Source organism: Nannobrachium achirus, assembly GCF_963921795.1.
Source record: "Nannobrachium achirus genome assembly, chromosome: 6".
NCBI lineage: Eukaryota > Metazoa > Chordata > Actinopteri > Myctophiformes > Myctophidae > Nannobrachium > Nannobrachium achirus.
In genome coordinates this window covers 2,557,891-2,580,501 of record NC_137815.1, presented here as the reverse complement: position 1 = coordinate 2,580,501, position 22,611 = coordinate 2,557,891, and the positions used below count along the sequence as shown (strand labels likewise).

Sequence of the window (22,611 nt, the reverse complement as noted above, 5' to 3'; positions counted from 1 at the left end):
ACAGCGTGGCACGAGTGCCGCGCTGTGAGCTTGTAGATCTGATATTTCTAATAGTTACAACATTCAATAATTTTAGGCCTAAATGGGTTAAGATCCTAGGACACCCGTGGGCGTCATTTGGATGCTCCTGTGAGCAGATCGGAGCGACGCAGAATGTTCAGCGATTTTTCAAATGTTGATGAAAAACCCTCTGAATCCTGGCAGTCAAAGAGTAGGGCTGTCACCATTATGACATTTTACATGACGATTAATTGTCACTCAAATAACTGCGATTAACGATTTAATTGTGTATTTGTCGTTGATAATTACATTTATGTTTGGCTTGTAGGCTTTGAAGTTGCACATGGCAGATATGACACATAACCTAAATATACAAAGAAATTACTGAAAAATTTGACAACTTTATACTTAAAAAAGAACATTGATAGTGGAAATAGCCGATCTACAAGCTCACAACGCGTCGCATTGTGAGCTTGTAGATCTATATATATATATATATGTGAACATTTTTCAACATGGAAACGATTATGACGATTATGAAAAATAATCGCAATTATGTCAAATAATCACGATGTAATAATTGTGACTGTGATTGTGAATTGTGACAATGAGTTAATAATGAGCTAATAAGGACAGCAGGGGGCAGTCATTCCAACCTGGCTTCGTCCAGTCTGCGCTTCTCCTCAGCGATGCGTTCCTCCTCCAGACGGATCTGATTGGACGAAACCTCCCGAAGCTCCTCCCCCACGACCAGACTCACTAGCGCCTCCACCTGGACACTGCTCTCACTGCAACACACACACACACACACACACACACACACACACACACACACACACACACACACACACACACACACGTTGTTAAAAGAAAAACCTCTGAAGGTTCACGTTGTCCCAGAATTGTTTTGGGATTACTGTAATAGATTACTGTAATGTGATTACTTACTCCAGGGCTACAGAGGTGTAGGCGAATCCACCCAGAGCGACCTCATTGACCTCTGACCCTAGCACCTCCTCTACCATGGTGTCCAACACGCTCACAATGTCCTGTCACGCACGCACACGCGCACGCACGCACACGCACACACACACACACACACACACACACACACACACACACACAAGATTCAAAATGGCACAGTGGCGATGTTGTTGGAAATATAATGATATAATTATAATAAAACTATATTTTTTAACCCTTACACAGAACCTGGGGACTGAGTTACCAGGGCCCAAGGTGGAGGGGTCTTCATTATCTTATACTTTAGCAATGAAAAATAGCAGATCTACAAGCTCGCAGCGCGGCACTCGGTGCTGCGCTGTGAGCTTGTATATCTGCTATTTTTGAAAAGTCGTGAAAATCTGTCTTTGAATGTATGTATTTTTAAGCAAACTTTTTTAACTCAAATTTTGATTCTGGGGGGTCCCTGGAACTATATATTTTCCGAATCCTTGTACCCAGGGCCCAGAATTTGGTGCCACACTCCTGGCTGCAGGTTTGCTTATTTACCTCGTCAGTGTAGACAGGTGCAGGTGTGTATGTCTTACCTCGTCAGTGTAGACAGGTGCAGGTGGTGGGGGTGTGGGGAGTTTGACAGGCTGCTCCTGGGGCTGGACGTCAGCAGCCTCTAGTGGCAGGGCGGTGGTACTGCAGAGGTCTTGTGGGGTGGCGGGTCTGGAGCGGGGGGCTTTGACCGGCGGCCACGACTCAACGTCACTCTCCGACTTCACATCCGGCTTCGCTGCAAAGACTGAACACGTTGAGTATTTAAGTTAATCATCTGGGGACCCCCCAATATTATTTGGGGACCCCCCCCCCCCCGAGGGTTCCCGACCCACAGGTTGAAAACCACTGGGTTAAAGTAGGGTGACCAGACGTCCCGGTTTGGCCGGGACTGTCCCATTTGTCCCGACAAATATCTCTAATTCTACCACTTTTTGTGGTCACATGTTCAGATACTGGATTCTGATTGGCTTAAAACAGTGGTAAATCAGTCAACAACATTGAGTTGGCCCCCACCCCACGCACTGAAAAAAATAATGATTTTAACTAGATAACCTTGCAAGTTACAACTGTGTTTTCTTTCATTTATATGGTAGAAGTTTTCCTCGGCTTCGCCTCGTGCCACAACCCTGAAACAGTGGTAAATCAGCCAACAACCCACTCCCTCTCATGGTAAATGTCTTACAACTAAAACACTAATAAGTCCCTGGTTTTCAACATTCACCAGAATTAAAATAACAGTAGCCGTTTTCAGTGGTTGCATAGACATTTATCATGTTCTTTTCTTGAAAACATGCTCACCTAGACAATCAGAAAAACATGAACAAATACACCCTGAGGCTGTTTGTCAATCACTCATTGCCTGTATGCAACCCTGCGATGCGTATGTGCACAAACGCTAGAGAATGGGAAAGCGCGTGCACCGCAGCGTGCGCATTGCTTTGAGGGTCTCGGTTTTAGGCCAAAGGGGTTCCCGTCCCGGTTTGAGTGGCTGAAAATATGGCCACCTAGGTTAAAGGGATTCTGGTACCTGTTCCCCTGAAGAGGCTTGGCGCGGGGGGACAGGGGGCGGCTGGGGGACAGGTGGTGGAGCTTGGGGGCGGCGCGGCCCCCGGCTCTCCTCCAGTGAACCTGTTGTGGGCGTCGAAGCTGCAGACGGGGGTGTGCTGGGGGGGGAGGGGCAGAGCCCCCCCGTTCACCACCTGACCCACCGGCACCGACCGCTTGGTCAGGATGACCTCCGACCTGCGCTGGGACAGGGCCAGCTCTGGCTCCTGATAGGCCGTCCGGCTCAGCTCCACCTGGCTGTGGGCGGAGTCATGAGAGGGTCACGTGACCACACACACACACACGCACGCACGCACGCGCACACACACACACGCGCGCGCGCGCGCGCACACACACCCCCACATTATAAATATAAGGCTGGCACGATTTTGAATCGCAAACTGCACTGAAAATGGACAATTTAGTGCAGAGGTCTTCAACAGGGGGTCCCCAGAGTTACTAAAGGGGGGTCTCCAACTCCTTTGTGCGATAGAAACCTTTTTTTTCTCCTTTTTTATATTAACCACTTGAACTAGTGTCCATATTCTAAGAACTTAGCCGATCTACAAGCTCACAGCGCCTCGCACTGCGAGGCGTTGTGAACTTGTAGATCGGCTGTTTTCGGCAAAGAGGTTTGGTGGAGAGGGGAAAAAGGAGCAGACTACAGAGTGAAATGTCAAGTATTGACGGTTCAAGTGGTTAAATATCTGAAAACACACATTTACTGTATATGAATCCAAAATACACTGATGATTGTGCTGACAAACGATGAAACTATTATGGAAATCTATTAACGGGTTGTGGGGGTCACTGCTTCATCTCTCTCTCTCAACTAAGGGGTCCTTGGCCTGAAAACGTTGAAGACCCCTGATTTAGTGTATGGAAATTCCAAACCGCATCCGGAGTTGTGTGCGGGTCGTGCATGTGTGCTTCTGACGAAGGAGAGCACTGTTCGCCTCCTATCGAGGTATCAACATACAAGGTATACATGGGGGCAGACCTCTATTCAGAAACACCCCTACTTAGAAACATTCCTATTCAGAAATACCCCCACTGAGGTTAGGGTTAAGGTTAGGATTAGGTGACACCTCCATTTAGAATAATGGAAGTCAATCTTCTGAATAGCAATGTTTCTGAATACAGATGTGTAACAGATATACATATCGACGAAGACAGCTTGAAATGAGGTATTGGTGTATGTGTCAAATTAATTAACAGACACTATGCATGCACCTAACACTTGTTGGGAAATGGAAATCTTCATTTTATGTGTACAGTGCAGTCCACATGCATGGATATGCTATTCATTATCTGGGTTACGCAGGCAGTGGACCTAAAGCAGAAAAACATTACAAACTATATAATGCAATTGTTTTTACTAATGTGGTGAGTAATATCGATAGAGGTATTCAACAACGTTATCGAATATCGAAGGTTTTCCTAATATCGCCCAGACATATTAATAATCCTACCCGTCGCTGACAGTCAGTCCGTAGTGAGTCATGTAGTCTGTGGCCTCTGCTGTGTTGTGGAACATCAGCATCCTGACCATGTCTTCTATGGGGAAACTGGTGGAGCGCTGAGAGCCCACCGTGTGGGCGATGTTCAGGGTCTTCAAGGCCTTAGCTCTGACCTGCACACGCACGCACGCACACAAACACACACATTTCAATAATTTATTTATGTCCACATAAGAGATACAAGTACAAGGACACAAATATTACAAGGTGCTGTAAATAATGTACAGTCAGCAAATCCTGGACAAATATCCAATAACCACACACCATTCAAGGGTACATATAACAACGCCTTCGCCACATTTGGCGACTACCGATAGTAGACGAGATTGCACAGAACTTTGCAAGCCGTTTAGCTGCTTTTTTTGGCATCCCAAGTTGTTGGAAGCCTCTTACAACCAACCTATGTACGACGTGTCCAAGGCTGCCAAAGATGAACACAAATAGATTGCACACACACACACACACACACACACACACACACACACACACACACACACACACACACACACACACACACACACACACACACACACACACACAAATGTGTATGTCCACATGAACAGTAGTACAAGCATGCTTCGACATAAACACCGCCAATGCAGTCAGACTTTATGAAAGAACAGCCAGTTACAGAGTGCATAGACAGCAGAACATTGTTACATACAGTACAGTTAACATACTTGTCAGACACAGCAGAGATAAATCATGGGAAAAGGAATAAACACATCCTCCAAATTGGGTTAGGGTTCCTATAATGACTGACCCCCTTGGCAAATGACAAATGAAACCTTGGCCAAAATGTCAAATATTAGAGGCAGAAATTGTGAAAATAGCCGATCTACATGCTCACAACAACGTGAGGCGTTGTGAGCATGTAGATCTGCTATTTTCACAATAGAACCGTGTCATACAAAATGTTATGCTTCAACTCTTAGTGCTCGTCAGGGTGGGGGGGTCCCTGTTAAAATATTAATATTTTGGGGGTCGCTGCCTGAAAAGGTTGAGAACCACTAGTGAGTGTTGGACTCTAAAGCCTGCCCTACACCAGGGTTTCTCAAAGTGGATGCCATGACGCAAGAACACAGAACCTAGTTTTATGTTGCGCTGACAAGAGCAATGGTCACCGGTCTATGGCCTTTTGAAGTGTTAAACACTGCTATAACACTGCTGCTTAGGAGCAGCAGCAGTGGTGCTCAAACCTTTTCACGTGAAGGACCCCCAAAATGATATGTATTTGGCCACAACCCGCATCGCAAAACATTTAGTTTCAGGGACCCCCCCAGAAGCAGAATTTGAGTTACAAATGTTAAAAATACATTTTTCAAAGATTTGCACACATTTTCAAGACTTTTCCAAAATAGTAGATCTACAAGCTCACTGTTGGCTTGTATATCTGCTATTTTTCAATAGCTAAAGTATAAAATAATGAAGGCCCCTCCTGGGCCCTAGTAACTCAGTCCCCATGTTAGAGCAGGGGTTTTCAAACTTGTTTGACTCGGGGCACCCCTGTAAATAACTGTTTCATCCACTGCACCCATGAGTTACACTGTTCATTTTTAAAATCTTACATCCTATTGGAGACATATCCGTTTCCATCAGAACTGACTGAAAATAACGTTATACTTGACGTTTAACCACTTGGACCCCAGCATGCCTATTCTGGGGGGAAGGTTCACCAAAAATAGCCGATCTACAAGCTCAAAACGCGTCACGTAACGTTGTGAGCTTGTAGATCTGCTATTTTTGGTGAAGAGAGTTGTCGTAGATAGAAAAAGAACTCATCAAGTACAGTGCAAATCAGGTCTGTTTTCAGGGTTCCCACACATTTTTACCAATTCATTTCCCAAACCTTTCCAAAACTTTTCCAGAATATTTAACCCGATTTCCAGGACTATATAACAATAGTTCAGCTCAATAACGAGTCGCTTACTCCTGCGCAATGCCCAAAGACAGGTAGTGTATGCCCGTGGTTCTCAACCTTTTCAGGCCGTGACCCCCGAAATAATCATATTTTTGAAGAGAGTTGAGGAATTTTGTATAACACGTTTTATTGTGAAAATAGCCGATCTACATGCTCACAACGCCGTGAGCATGTAGATCGGCTATTTTCACAATTTCTGCCTCTAATATTTGACAATTTGGCCAATGTTTAATTTGTCATTTCAGAGGTATTAACAAAATCAATAACCAAAGACAATGCATAGCTATTTTTTCCAGGACCTTCCAAACTATTTTTTCTAATTTCAAAATATTTCCAGGAATTTCATGACCGTGGGAACCCTGTGTTTTACTAAGCATAGTGAAGTGATATTGATGAATTCGAAATATTATCAAATTATCTTGCGGCACAGCACCCCAGGGTGCCCACTTTGAAAACCCCTGGATCAGAGGTGTGCAGTACCTGGTTGAAGTATCGATGCAGTAAACACGCAGAGAGGTAGGAGGCGCTCTTCACCAGCTTGAAGAAGCGCACAAAGTTGTTGCTGTTCAGAGCAGAGAAGCACTGGACCGCAAACTGGACGTCAGGAGAGTTACGCACATCTGGATGGTACTGTTGCACCTCTCTGTAACAGAGACACAGGTACATATATACACACATACATATACACATTACACAGGTCTTCAACAGGGGGTCCGGGACCCCTAGGGTGTCCTCAGAGTTACTAGAGGGGGTCCTTCAAATCTTTGAGTGATAGAAAGATTTATTTTTTATTTTGTATTAACCACTTGAACCCTGGTGTCCATATTCTGAGAACTTTAGCCAAAAATAGCCGATGTACAAGTTCACAACGCCTTGCAGCGCGAGGCGTTGTGAACTTGTAGATCGGCTATTTTTGGCAAAGAGCTTTGGTGTAGAGGGGAAAAAGAGTAGACTAAGTACAGGGTGAAAGGTCAAGTGTTGACGGTTCAAGTGGTTAAATATCTGAAAACACAATTGACATGAATCCAAAATACACTGATGATCGTGCTGTCAAACGATGAAAACGTTGTGGGGGTCCCTGCTTCATCTCTCTCTCAACTAAGGGGTCCTTGGCCTGAAAACATTGAAGACATTGCCTGATATATGCTTCGTGCCACAGTGTACTGCGGCTAACAGAGCCGATGTACAAGCTCACATTGCGTCGCATCTGTGCTGCTTGTGGTATTGTACCTGTTGAAAACTAAAGGAAGTTAAAGATCTATAAGTTCACGGTGCGTTGTGACGCAGAGGCTTGTAGATCGGCAGTTTCCGCCATTTGTGCACAATTAAATCACACATTACGGAATTTACACCCGTGGTTCAAAAACCCTATAGCTCAAGAAAGACCCAAACGAGAAATGATACATTTGGCCAGGACCCAAACTAGTGAAAACAGCAGATCTACAAACTGCTATTCTTACTACTTCTTAGGGCATTCACGAATAGTGATTTTTAGTATTCGAATTATTCGACCTCAACGTATTCGAATAGTCGAATATTCGACAGGACTGGCCAAACTGGCAAATATTAAATAAGCAAGAGGCGAACATTTTTTCACAATATTTATCTGCAGAACCGAGTGCTTGTCAGGGTGGGAGTCCCCAGTTGAAATATGTTTATTTTGGGGGTCACGGCCGAAAAAGGTTTGAGAAGCCCTGGTATAGAGCATTAACAAATTCATCCACCAGGGGCATTGACAACTCATTCTTACTTCCTATCTAGCCAAGCTTTATAAACTATATATTTTTTTAAAGAAAAAACAATAAAATAATAATAATAATAATAATAAGCGAATATTCGACTTCGGTGAACAACGTTGAATAGTGACTTTGATATTCAAATATTTGGTGAATGCCCTAACACATACACACCTTTTCCACTGACATGTTTTCACTACTTCTTAAACCTTTTCCTTTCATTCATGAAATGCTTGTCATTGTCACTGACCTCAGGATATCTCCATCATCAAGTTTGACCAGAATGTTGTACTGGCGGAACTCGGCCTCTTGGGGGCAGTAGACGTTGCGTGTTGCCAGGTCCTGGTGAAATAAGATAAGAGCTGATGCTTTTACTTGAGTAAAACATTTGAGTATGTATGTTTTCCAGTATTGGAAAGATATTGTTCTAATTTCATAATATTTCCAGGAATTTCAGGACCGTGGGAACCCTGTTGTGATACATGTCTTATCGTGACCTCTCTATCGTGATGCGTATCACGTACACAAACGTGTTCTCACCTGGTACATCTCCTTCAGGCTCTGCAGACATTTGGTCATGTTCTCGTTGTTGATCTTGGTGTCGAACGTCATCAGGCGCTCCTCGCACAGGTGGTGAGCACAGTGCACGTGGAAACGCGTGCACTTCTCGATGAGAGACACCGTGAGCGGGCAGCACATAGTCAGGTTGGTTGTGTATTTTTGTCGGATTTTTTTGAAGATTTGTAAAACTATACATTTTTGGAATCGTCAGAGCATGGGGAATCCAAAAATCAATGTTCCCATTTGCACAGACACCTGCAAAGCAGCCATTTTGGACATAAAAAATGGCCGACATAAAATACATGATTTGTGCTATCTTGGCTTCTAGACAACCTAGAAACGTAATTAAACATGCCATTCCTATGTTTTCTGGGTCAAGGAATCGAATGAGTACATTATGGGTGTAAAATGTTCCGGCCCCCCACCCCCTTTCTGGGGGTTATCTATTTTGGGACCTCCCAGAACAGTACGCCAGCCAGTTAATGTCCTGTTTTCATAATATTAGAGTTGTTTTGTAGGTTTTAAAACATCCTGAGTTCATTTATCACACTTTTAAAGCAGCCAGAATAACCCTTCTGACTTTTGGTTGGGGTCTTTCCACACCTGGGACCCCCAGACAGACCCCTGAGCCTATCTCAGTAATCACTCTGCTCCAGAACAATGTTAAATTAGATCATAATTGAAGCATAAAAGTTGTAGCTGGGCTCTGAAAACAAAAAGTAGTAGTAGCAAATACCAGGGGTCTTCCGTGGGGGGTCCGGGACCCCTGGGGGGTCCTCAGAGTTACTACAGGGGCCACCAAATCTTGAAGGGATTTGAAACTTTGAATGTTTTTATGTATCCTGGGTTTATGTATTGTACTTTGATGGTTTATTAGTATTCTCAGTATTATTTATATAATTTTTGTGTTGGACAGTTATGGTTGACAGGTGTTACTGCAGGGAATAATTAACTCTTTGCGTGCCAGCGCCCTCTAGGGGCCAAAGAATGCCAGCGCATCTCTCATAGGCGAGCGCTTTAGCTTCCAGGACTTCAGCTTCCAGGACCTGACGTGCTCACGTTGATGCACGGCATGGAAATGTCCCGGATGAAGATGCTAACAGAATGGCTATTCCCATTTTGTCATCTAAAAGATCATTTTTGGGCGATTTCGCCGTAAATAAACCTCGCGCCGCTTTCCTAAAACACAAAAAAGAGATATAAGCCTTTAAAGATGCGGTCTTTCATTGGATTAGGCGGAGATTGGCGATTGCGTTCGCAAATTACGGCCGGCCGGGACGTTGTTAGCTTTCGGCTAGTAGCTACAAAAATCAAGCCAGGCTTCAGAAGGCCTCTTATCATTTTATTCATTTAATTAAATAAAGCCGAACTACTTCGGGATCGGCACACTCGTGTACTCATCGGAAGCGGCGCCGAACATCGGGTGAACATTGGGGAGCTCAAAAATGTATTTTAAACCATTTTTAATGGAATATATCGTCGGACAGAGTAGAACGGCTAGCTGGCTAGCGGCTAGCGAGCCAGGACCACCCACGACTCTACAAGCAGCTCGGGGTAAGTGAATTAATAAAAAAAAGATTGTATTGGATTGAAATAAAGCCGAACTAGTTCGGGATCGGCACCAGATGAGTTAAGGTATTGCAACTTCTTATTTTGGGCATGCAGACTCAGGGAAATTTGTCAGGTATGATTTATACCGCATTGTGACATTTGTGACAGTTGGCACGGAGGATATGTGGTAGCAGTGCAGCACGAGTTGGTTGTTGGACCTTTAGAACTGTAAACACGGCATGCAACATGCTCCAATGACTGCAATGTTGATTAATAAGCTCAGGGGAAATGGAACCTTTGCTAAGTGGTTAATGGCTTTGTCATCATTGTCAGGCTTCAAGTAGGCGTTGACCTATGATGAATTGTGTAGCCCAAGGAACCCTTGACATTTGTGACATTCAATAACTTGAACTCGCTCAAATATATCTATTTACATTTTTTTGTACCTTGGCTTTGACTGTTGACAAATATCAGAGAAGTAACAGCAGGAGATGACAAAGTGACTGCAATGCAGCCAGAAGGCACGCACATCTAAAGCCAATGTTGGCTGAGTGCTAGACTAAAGCAGTGCATACAAATAGAACAATAAAAGTCTGCACACCAATTTATGCTTCCAAACATTACGTTTACTTGTGGTAACGTTTTGAGCTCTTCTGATGAAGAGCCGGTAGGCAGGAGGACATCAGTGTCGGGTGACGAAACACATATGTCTCACAAAGCACCATAAGCAGCAGAGGCAAGGACTTGATGAGGAATCAGGGTATCAGCCTCTTCCTGTGTGTGCACTTCCTCAAAATCATGTCCCTTGATGAAGGTATCATATTATGATGCCTACTTTGTCATACTTGACAAATTCCCCTGAGCTTCCATCAATTGAAGAAAATAGATGGAATTCAGAGAGTGGAGGGTATGTTCCAGTCAGGTGTCTTTCCCTCCCTGCATCAAAGGCTTTTTTTTATTGATTTGATTGAAGTATTTATTAGAGGTTTTGCATAGGAAAAAGTACAGTTTCATGACAGTTCACTGATACAAGGTCAACTAAAAGGAAACTCAGGTAAGTGTAAGACATTGAGATCCTTCGCTTTAACTCATATACAGTAAATATAGGCAAATTGAGCTCATCAAATGTGGCTGCAAAGCAGATTGCAAGGGACGGTGCAGCTGCTTAAACAATACAAACAAAGACTGTCAACACTATTAGGGAGGACATGTATTGTAGTTAATCTCTTTGGGCATAATTGACCATGAGCTCTTTAAGAGGATAGGGTGCAGGTTTTGGGGTGACGATAACACAGAGGTGTGTTGGGTTGTCAGTGTGAGTGCAGTGCAATAAAGGGACACGTTAGTCTGCACGCCTAAAGTAATACATTGCAATACCTTAATTATTGCAATCCCTGCAGTAACACCTGTCAACCATAACTGTCCAACACAAAAATTTTATAAATAATACTGAGAATACGAAAACCATCAAATGTTACATAAAAAGTTTCAAATCCCATCAAGATTTGGCGGGTCCCCTCCTGTAGTAACTCTGAGGACCCCCCAGGGGTCCCGGACCCCCCGCGGAAGACCCCTGGTATTTGCTACTAGGACCTACTCCTTTTTGTTTTCAGAGCCCAGCTACAACAACTTTTATGCTTCAATTATGATCTAATTTAACATTGTTCTTGAGCAGAGCGATCACTGAGATAGGCTCAGGAGTCTGTGTGGGGGGGTCCCAGGTGAAGAAAGACCCCAACCAAAAGTCAGAAGAGTTATTCTGGCTGCTTTAAAAGTGTAATAAATGAACTCAGGATGTTTTAAAACCTATGAAACAACTCTATTATTATGAAAATTTTACATTAACTGGCTGGTGTACTGTTCTGGGAGGTCCCAAAATAGATAACCCCCAGAAAGGGGGTGGGGGTCCGGAACATTTTACACCCAACTCAATCGATTCCTTGACCCAGAAAACATAGGATTGGCATGTTTAATTAAGTTTCTAGGTTGTCTAGAAGCCAAAATAGCACAAATTATGTATTTTATGTCAGCCATTTTGAATGTCCAAAATGGCGGCTTTGCAGGTGTCTGTGCAAATGGGAACATATATTTTTGGATTCTCCATGCTCTGAAGATTCAAAAAATGTATAGTTTTACAAATCTTCAAAGAAATCCGACAAACATACATTTCTTAACATAAGAGACCTGACTAACAGGTGCTGCTGGGTGATGTCCTGGAGAATAGACATACAGATCAGAGACACGGTGAGCGGGCAGCACAGATGCTGCTGGGTGATGTCCTGGAGAATACACATACAGATCAGAGACACGGTGAGTGGGCAGCACAGATGCTGCTGGGTGATGTCCTGGAGAACACACATACAGATCAGAGACACGGTGAGTGGGCAGCACAGATGCTGCTGGGTGATGTCCTGGAGAACACACATACAGATCAGAGACACGGTGAGCAGGCAGCACAGGTGCTGCTGGGTGATGTCCTGGAGAATACACATACAGATCAGAGACACAGTGAGCGGGCAGCACAGATGCTGCTGGGTGATGTCCTGGAGAATACACATACAGATCAGAGACACGGTGAGCGGGCAGCACAGGTGCTGCTGGGTGATGTCCTGGAGAACATACATACAGTATGTCATTGTTTGTCTTTAGAATTAAGTTCTGTTTAGTTTCAGTCGCAGACTTTTGAATTAGATTCCATTTAATTTCATTGATATACTTTTGAATAAAATTCTATTTAATTTCAGTCACAGACTTTTGAATTAGATTCCATTTAGGTCCAGTCACAGACTTTTCTAATTCAATTCCATTTAGTTTCTTTTGAATTAAATTCCCTTGAGCTTCAGTTATAGACTTTTCTGAAAATAGCCGACCTCCAAGCTCACAGCGCGTCGCGCTGCGACGGGTTGTGAGCTTGGAGGTCGGCTATTTTCGGTACTTGAAACCACATTAAACTAAGTATAATCAAGTGAATACTGGACATGTGGTGTAATGGCATGGATTTCTACACAGAGGACAATTCTTTCAACATAAGATGCTGCATTCAAGGCAATTCTCTTGAATGCTGCCTTCAGGTATGGCATGGAAAGAGGGCATTTGCATTTCTTTCAACACAGTGAAAACTGCATTCATGGTCTGGAGAGAGCACTTTTTATAGACAGATAAAAGGGAATGGGGCTCAAGCCCCCTTTGATGTCTATGTGTGCATGTCCCTGTCTAGCACACTACATAACAGGGATAGTTCTGGCTGATTTTGGCGGTCCGGTTGCAGTTAGTATGAAAACGTCCAGCTCATGTCTGTGAGTGAGTGAGTGAGTCAGTCACGCCTCATGTCACGCTCATCTCCTGTCACGTCTGAAAGCCAAGGTGGCACAGAGCTACAGTATGTGAGTGAGTGGCACAGAGCCATGTTGGTGAGTGTGAAAGCAGCAACTTAATTAGAAGCTCTGTCGACCTGACGGTCGTTTTGAAGCAAGTGCTTTATGCTTTACCTAGGGGGAGGTTAGCCCTATTCACGCCCCGCCCACTCTGCAACTTCCTGGTGCTGAAGTCACGCTTTGAAGGGTAAAACCCTGCTAAAAGCCCATAGAGTTAACACAGAAATCGCAAATGTAATGCAATTTCCGGATAGTAAAGTATAAAATACGGATAGCATGATCAAGAACACAAGATAGTAAAAGGCACAAAGCATTATAATTTACTTTACCATTCAAAATAATGATTTGTTGGCTTCAAGTCCAGCATTTTCTGCGTTAGTTTACCCTTCAAAGCTGACATCAGCACCAGGAAGTTGCTGAGAAATTTGCTGAGTGGGCAGGCTGTGAATAGGGTCCATTCATTCTGATTTTGAAGAGGCAAGCTTGTTCTAAGTTCTTCTTAAGGTTGTCCTTAAGCCACAGAGCAAGCTTGCCTCTTCAAAACATGTGTAAAGAATACATTGGGACGCTGCTATGTAGGGGTGTGCCAAAAAATCGATTCACCAATTAATCGCGATGTTGATGCCACGATTCAATTAATCAAATCGAGAGGTAAGTGAATTGTGAATAGTTTTATTTTTTATTTTTATATATATTTTAGGAGAAATACAGCCGATGGAATACAGCTCTTAATTGAAGCTTGTTAAGCTTCTATTGAACTTCTCTGAGAGGTCAATTGGTGACCTGACCTCTTGATACCCGTTGCTCAGAAGTAGTTTACAGCGTGACACAGACACACACACACACACACACACACACACACACACACACACACACACAGACACACACACACACACACACACAGACACAGACACAGACACAGACACACACACACACACACACACACACACACACACACACACACACACACACACACACAGACACACACACACACACACACACACAATCAGGCCTGCACAAAAAAGGTTGTGTGAGAATAAAGTGCTGTGGTCCTACGTATGACCACCACCTAAACATTTTTAATTCAAATTATATAAAAAAGCAATGTAAATTGTGGGAAAGAATCGCAATAATCGCGATTCGAATCACGAATCGCAGAAAAATCTATAATCGTGATATAAATCGAATCGCCACCCTATGAATCGAAATCGAATCGAATCGGGAGGTAAGTGAATCGTCCCAGGCCTACTGCTATGCCCCCAGGTAAAGCATAAAGCACATGCTTTAAATGTGTGTCCGGGGCCAACCAGCAATAAGCCTCTACAAACTATTACTACTATTACTACTACTATTGCTTACATTGCGTATCCCGCGGGTGCGGTTCCACACAAAGTCGTACCAGTCTCTGGTGCTCTCTCTGGGCTGGTCCAGGATCTGTGTCACCAGGTAGTCCATGGTCCTGGACAGGACAGGGAGGGGGCGGAGCTCATGGGGGAGAGGCTCCTCCTGGTCCGCAGAGGAGCGGCTGTACTCCTTAATGGCTGCCTGGTGGTCCACCTGGAAACATACATAAACACATACATAAACACATACATAAACACATACATAAACACATACATAAACACATGGCTGCTTGGTGGTCCACCTGGAAACATACATAAACACATACATAAACACATACATAAACACATACATAAACACATACATAAACACATGGCTGCTTGGTGGTCCACCTGGAAACATACATAAACACATACATAAACACATACATAAACACATACATAAACACATACATAAACACATACATAAACACATGGCTGCTTGGTGGTCCACCTGGAAACATCAATATGTATTATAATTAGGGACAGAGCCCTAAACAAGGGCAGCTCGATAACCCAATAACAGATTTATTGATTACCCAGTATCAATAAGCTTTGGGCTTTATCAAGCTTGTTATCGAGCATAGAGGCCCATGATGTCATGTTTAAACAATCAAGACAAGAGGCCATGAAGAAATTATTACAATACAATCCATAATATAAAGCCATTTAACACTAATGCACACTAATGAATGATTGTTTTAATGATATGTAATGACCAGGGCAGGAATTTCAGGGAGGCCATGAAGGCCATGGCCGTCGTTGCCCCTCAGTTTGGCCTTGTGCCCCTCCAAAATCTGGCATGACCTGAGGCCACAGTGGCCTTAATGCCCCAGCTGAATACCACTTTATCCTCTGTCTCTGTCTTGTCAACATGTAGACACCAGTGTCTTTCTTGTCATGTAGACACCAGTAACTTGTTGAGTTCCCATTTTTAAACCAATCCAGTATCTTTGATTTGTGCAGGGCTGAGCATCAGATTGGAAATACCCATTTAGTTATTTCACAGCAGATATTCTACATGTTAAATGTAACATTTAAATTAAATTAATTATTTAAATGGACTAAAATTGTTGTTTTATTTGATGGCCTTCCTGCCCTGGCATTTAACCTTTGTGCCCTCAAAAAATGGACAACACCAAAGGCCAAGTGGCCTTGCCCCTAAAATGTAGAAATTCCAGGCCTGGTAATGACATTTGTTACTTTTATCAATTGTCATCTTCATAGATGGTGGTCAGCCACAAACTCACAGTCGCAACAACTGGCCAATAGAAAAGATACCAGTTATGTTCAGAATTTGTCGTCTCATATATTTCCACAAAATATTAGAAAACACTCAATAGTGGGCTCGATGAAAGCCGGGGTCAATAAGCAGGATCAATAATGTGCTCATTATCAATAACAATGAACAAGCTTCATCCCTAATTATAATGTACTCCTTAAACACTCCTTAATACACCTACAAACATCAATAAATACATAGGGCAAGGGTCTTCAACAGGGGGTCCGGGACCCCTTGGGGGTCCTCAGAGTTACTAAAGGGGGTCCTCCAAATCTTTGTGTGATAAGAACTTTTTTTATTTTTTTCTACACTAACCACTTCAACCCTAGTGTCCCTATTCTGTGTGGAACATTAGCCAAGAATAGCCGATCTATAAGCTTGTAGATCTGCTATTCTTGGCAAAGAGGTTTGGTGTGTAGAGGGAAAAGAAGAGCAGACGGTTCAAGTTCAATGTCTAAAAAAATATAATAATCTTAAAATATACATTAAACCATGAACAACCTACACTGATAATAGTGCTGTCAAACAAGTCTACGCTGTCACGTTCAACCCAAAGTCAAGTCAAACAAACAATACCTACTGTATATATGTTGTACACTGTTTATTTTATTTTTATTTACTTTTTTTTTACTATATCTACTGCATAGTACTGTGTTCTATCCATCTGTCATTCAATGTTATATGAGATACTTCAATGGTTTCCTATGGAAATAAGTTGGCTTTTAGTTGGCCTTTTAGTTGGCCTTGTCCCAAAAAGAGGTTTGGTGTAGAGGGGAAAAAGAGCAGACTAAGTACATAGTGAAAGTTCTATTAAGTATTGACGGTTCAAGTGGTTAAATATCTGAAAACACAAATTGACATGAATCCAAAATACACTGATGATTGTGCTGTCAAATTATGAAACTATAGAAACAGGTTGTGGGTTAGCTTCATCTCTCTCTCAACTAAGGGGTCCTTGGCCTGAAAACATTGAAGACGCCTGGGTTAGGGACATTACCATCTTGGTGTCGGGGAGAACCTCGAAGGCACTGAGCTGGTTGCGTGTTTCCCTCATGTAGCGTTCTTTCTCTGGACACATGTCAGGACACGTCCCCACGAACACCTTGGACATGTCCAGGTCTGTCCTCTTAGGGCGACCTGCAGACCACACACACACACACACACACACACACACACGTTGTGTCTTAGAGGAGGGCTGTGGACCGTCTCAGCAGGCTTGGTTGACAAAAACTAGTGACGGAAAATAACTTGTGGGCAGTGTTGTTTTTGACAGCAAATTAATTTTAGTCATAGTCTTTTGAATAAAATGTCATTTAGTTTGTCATAATTTTACTCACCTGAAAAGTTTTAGTTTTAGTATCATTTTAGTCAACTAAATATCATAAGGTTTTAGTCGACTAAATCTTCAGTTGATTTAGTCAACTCAAGTATTTTGGCGGGCCTTGATGGCATCGTAATGACTGATTTTACACTTGGTTGCGTGCTGAAAATAGCCGATCTACAAGCTCACAACGCGTCGCTCTGCGACACTTTGTGAGCTTTTAGATCTGCTATTTTCAGCATGCCAAAACCTGAGAGCAACCAAATATAAAATGACTCTCTTCTCCACCAGTCCCTCCCTAACGTTTTAGTCTAGTTTTTATTTTGTAGACCAAATTGTCAATATATTTAGTCTTAGTTTTAGTCATCACAGCTTAGTTTTTATTTCGTTTTTATTTTGTTTTCGTCAGTGAAAAAAACACAGTCGACAAACATTTTTAGTCATAGTTTTAGTCGACGAAATCAACACTGCTTGTGGGTCAGCTATAACCAGCCATTGCGACGCCACCAAGGCCTGTCGAAATACATTTTATTCAACTAAATCAACTGTAGAATGTGTGTGTGTGTGTGTGTGTGTGTGTGTGTGTGTGTGTGTGTGTGTGCGTGCGTGCGTGTATCGAGCGCAAAACGTGCCACATGGACGTTGCTACACTCGCGCGCACGCATTCGATTTTATCTGTGTTGTACTGAACGCATGAACGTCTCCTGTAATTTTCAAATGGCTTTTGAATCAGAACGCGCAAACGTCGCCGGCACGCGTCCCCGTGTGCCTTCTCTTTTGTGCCTCACAGGGGAACGCGAGGTCGCGTAGTGTTAGGCGTTTGTGGCGAACGCTCGTGTTAACGCACGCATAAATCTTTTGGTCCGTTTTTTTCATCCGCTCAGGCATGCGCTCATGAGCAGAACCGCAGCCATAATACTCGCATGATTGACTTGCTGCTCTGCTCTTGTACGCACGTGTGAGATGTGTGCCACACATTTGATTCTCAGCGCTAAACCTGCGTGTGTGTGTGTAGACGTGTATATCAAATAAAACATCCATCCAGACGTTCATGCGAGCATGCGTTGGTCTGTCACTGTCTCCATGTGGGCTGCTCTCTGTGCTCCTTATAGGGCTGACGTAGCAAATTTGCTTTATATAGGCCTATTTGAATTGGGATAAAATACAGACCCTCAAGGACCACCGGTGGTCCTTTGGTGAGTTGGTGGTCCTGGTGGTCCTCCCCCCAAGGACCACCGTTGGCCAAGGACCACCGTTGGTCCTTGGGGGAAGTTCCAAGTGGTCCACAGCTAAATTATGGAGAGTTGTTAACCAAATGGATATTTTAAATCTTGAGAGCATAAAGTGAAACCAAATAGATTTCGTTTCATTTTCTGGAAACACCCCGTCATTCCGAATATATTATTTATTATTATTTGGGCGATGATGTGATGATGAAATGTAACTGTCAGATCAGCGCATGCATGAGTCACGGCCTTCCGCCCTGCTGGTTGGGACTAATATATTAAGTAGAAGTGTGTTGTGTTTATGGACTAAAATAACAGATGCTGGTTATTTTATTTGTTTTGCCCATTTTTATATTTGCATTTTAACCAAATGTTTTAATCCTTGACTGATTGAGACTATACATATTTCGTTAATTTATTTATATTTATTTATTTATTTATTTATTTATTTATTTATTTAACTGTTTTTGTTTTGTTTGGTGTTCCTAAGTTGAGCCCTTCGGAATGGCTGCCTTCTGGTTAAGTTGTCAGTTAAATTGCTTTATTTATTATTTGTTTAGTTCTGTTCAGTTATGTTGTGTTTAGACCTTTATTTCGTTATTTGTTTGTTTTGTTTAGTTGTTAACTTCAGCTCTGAGCAGCGGCCTGGCCTGCCGGGCTCAATTTGTCACGCACATGTCGGGCTTTGGGCTGGGTCGGGCTTGAGAAAAATAAATAAAGAAAAAAATTTGGAGCTAGCTATGTGTGTATGCATTGTGTCACATTCACAATATACACAACAAGTATTAGTCAGATCGGTTGCATCCCGGCCAGCAGCAGTTCCAGTGAACGGGTTTTCAGCGCTGCGGGCAGAACCATCTCCGAGCGAAGGACATCGTTGAACGATTTTCTTCATCACAATTGGGGGTCTTTATACCAGGACGATTGGAAACGCTGCCGGTCTCGTTTTGGGTTTATTACCCAAAAAACGTCGCGTTTACACCTGGTTGTTGGTTCGTTTTTCTGTGTTTATACGACAAGTTGACAACACATGAATTCAAGCAAAATGTGTCATGTTCCCAGCCTACATAGGCCTATACTGTGTATTTACCCTTCAACTATAAAATATATATTGTTTTTAATGAGACATGCTTTGTAATTAGGCTATGCTCCCAAATCCATATTATTATCGTCTGTACGCATATTCAATGAGTCCCGCAAAAGGAGGTTTTTAGCGAGGTGAAGTGAAACATCAACAAAAGTCACCTGGAAGATGAAGGTCGGAACATTTATAGCCTATGGAGCATATTTCTGGACATTATCTACGGGGATGGGCTATATAAAGTGAGTTCTGTCTTCTATCTGCAACACAGAAGTAGACCTATAACGCAACATGCTGCGAGGCAGCGAACGCAGTAGCCTACAGAGGCACACATAGGCGATTCTAGCCTCTTCCAGCGGGGGGTGCACGACCTCTATTACCTCATGCACGCGCGCGCAGCGCGCGCCTCATGCACGCGCGCTGTGCGCGCGTGCACGACGTTGCACGACGTTGTCACAAAAACACGACGTTGCACGACGTCGTCACAAAAACAAATAGTAGACACATCCTTATAAAAAAATTGCGGATATTAGCGGTTTTGTAATGTTGTTTTAGCGGATTTCTGCAGTTAATTTTGTACCCAAATGTAACACAATATAAACAAAAAAAGTGTAAAACAGGTGCTTCTTTTTCTAGACACCATGAGCATGTCTAGTATAGGATTTATTTACTTATTTTGCAGACAGAGGCAGCAAAGCCAAACATCAAGTTAATCATCATTCATCAAGCAATCAAGCAGTCATTTACAGTGTCAAATAAGCATTTCACAAAAACAAATAGTAGACACATCCTTATTACACAATGAACTGCAGCCTCTATCAGTCATGGTTGTCCGTAAATACGTTTTTAGTTGTCTCAAAGTAGAGAAACTGCGCTCAGCTGAAGCACTCGTAACTGGTATGGTGAGGTACAGTGTGTAGACGTGTTTTAATGTACCAAATGAATCAGAATTATGCATTCCCTTCTCTTGAAAAAAAGCAAGTTTCTTTTCAAACAGTGTCGTGTCCTCCATTTCTTTTTTTTTGCGCACATTCTCTTCCCTGTACATGGAAGTCATTACAGAGATTTCAGCTTTCAGAACATCTGCATCAAGAGTGTATGTTTGACATACGTCTGTCACGTTGTTTTCAATTTCAATACTGGCGCGTGGATATGACATCACATCAGGAGGGGAGGGGGGGGGCTGCCTGGAGCTGCCAGCCTCTATCACTACCACTAGGGGGTGTTGTTGTATTCGGTCTGAGTGGATGTAAAGTTACATTACAAAAAAAAAAAAAATCAAAATGGCCGCCTGGCGGCCAGGGGTTGCACGTGCACCCTAGGACACCCCTTAAAATCGCCTATGGAGGCACATATGGGTATGGTAGTCTACCATACCTTGATTACAAGGGGAAATAATAAAATGTACTTCTTAAAATAAATTCATCATGCCTGTTGCTAAGTATTGGCAACATGACTGGTGTATTGCATGCATGCCTTCACACGTGCAAGACAACAGCCATGTTGCCATACCTTTGCATTTGCAGAACTGACCGGAGGAGGAGGAGGAGGAATTTCTTTCTTTTTTTTGGTGACATTATGAGCGAGTGGCCTATTCGTGGACTCTGACTGGACAGTAAAAGTTAGGAGCGATAGGAGGACGTTTTTTTTGTGATATGAGCAGTTTCTTTTATCTGTCTGTCTGTCTGTCTGTCAGCATATTCATTACTCGTGTGAGTAGCCTAATTGCAAAGCATCTGGATAAGTCACAATAATTACCTTGAGTGCGCTGCATCTGTGACGTGATGTAGTCCACATTTTGAAGAATTAATCCAGTTTTTAGGTAAAAACAAGGGGAATGCATTATTGCCTGGAATACCATAAATGTTACATGATAAAGTGTACAGTTTACAGCTCCTCGCTGTCAATCAGAACAGCGCACGGCTGCACTGCAAGTGGATGGATCGGCACATGAAGGCAGAGAGGGACGCACAACTATGGGCTTTAATAATCATTAAATGGTCGGTCTCTTGGAAACTCGGAAATAAATGGATTTAATAATTAGTTGGCTGAGAATGGAATACTGGTTTAAAGTAACTTTGATGAGAGGAGAGCTGTTGGTAGCCTAGTGGGCTTGCGACTCCTGTCAAACGAGCTGTATAGTAGCCAGCTGCGCTAAATACTAAATTGATCGGACCTACATAATCTTTACGTCTTTTGCTGGCAGTTGTAATTGATTGGTTTGGAGAAGGATTCCAATTGTAGGCTATAAACATTTTTAAAAGGCTTTCATATAGGCTAGCCTACTCCTGATATTTTCCAAATGAGGTTTGGGCTAATAGATCACTATGTGTTCAGTTTTGGCTATTTTCTGGGTTTTAATTAGGCCTAAAACAACACAAATAATAATAATACATTTTCGGTTAGTATGACAGACTGACACTGTATGCAGCAGGGGAGGGGGAGCAGGGGGCTATGACATCATCGCACTCTCCCTCGCCGCCGATTTCCTATATTACACCGGTGCGAAACCAATGCGAAACCGCAGAAATGCACTTTCAGAGCCGAATTCCGAAAAGTATCGGTTAGGGTCATGAAACCGCGTCTCCGTGTGTCAAAATGGCCGAATCAATAGTAAAAACTATCGTCTACAAAAAAATCGACCTCATGTAATGACCCCCTAACAGCCTAGCCTTTAACTGTTGGCAATATATACCCAATGGCCAACGTAGAATGTAGTCATCTTGGTCTCTTGTGATCTTATCATTTATTTATAAATGTATTTTATTTAATTTCAGCTGCTTGCTGTCTGATTGGATTATTCGCCGGAGCGAGCGCCCTGCGGCGGTGCGGCCTCCCGGCGCGGCCTTGCGCCCAGCGCTGGATTTTTGGGACTATTAAACTGAACGAATAAGTGTTGATTCATACAAAGAAAAGTGCTGTGTTACGGACTAAAATAACAAATGCTGTTTATTTTATTTGTTTAGCCTATTTATATACTTTAATTTAACCAGGGAATGGGAATGTTTCGTTGCTTGACTGATTAAGGCTATTCATTCTAATATTTTATACACATACTTAACTTGAGATTGTTTATTTTAATTGCACAAATGTCGCACAACGCAAA

At 42.8% G+C, this 22,611-nt stretch overlaps 1 protein-coding gene across 1 annotated transcript in view; it reads right to left on the bottom strand.

Annotated features, from left to right (window-relative positions):
* LOC308286373 (germinal-center associated nuclear protein-like) overlaps window positions 1–22,611 on the bottom strand; it is a gene marked incomplete at both ends in the record, with an annotated part of 92,727 nt that overhangs the window by 51,946 nt on the left and 18,170 nt on the right. The window contains 11 exons of the mRNA XM_080727369.1: window positions 657–788; window positions 949–1,049; window positions 1,551–1,753; window positions 2,537–2,811; window positions 4,026–4,186; window positions 6,475–6,637; window positions 7,981–8,072; window positions 8,271–8,411; window positions 12,086–12,121; window positions 14,576–14,773; window positions 16,875–17,014. Of these exons, the coding sequence (XP_080583495.1) occupies window positions 657–788; window positions 949–1,049; window positions 1,551–1,753; window positions 2,537–2,811; window positions 4,026–4,186; window positions 6,475–6,637; window positions 7,981–8,072; window positions 8,271–8,411; window positions 12,086–12,121; window positions 14,576–14,773; window positions 16,875–17,014 (1,642 nt within the window). The remainder of the gene's footprint in view (window positions 1–656; window positions 789–948; window positions 1,050–1,550; window positions 1,754–2,536; window positions 2,812–4,025; window positions 4,187–6,474; window positions 6,638–7,980; window positions 8,073–8,270; window positions 8,412–12,085; window positions 12,122–14,575; window positions 14,774–16,874; window positions 17,015–22,611) is intronic.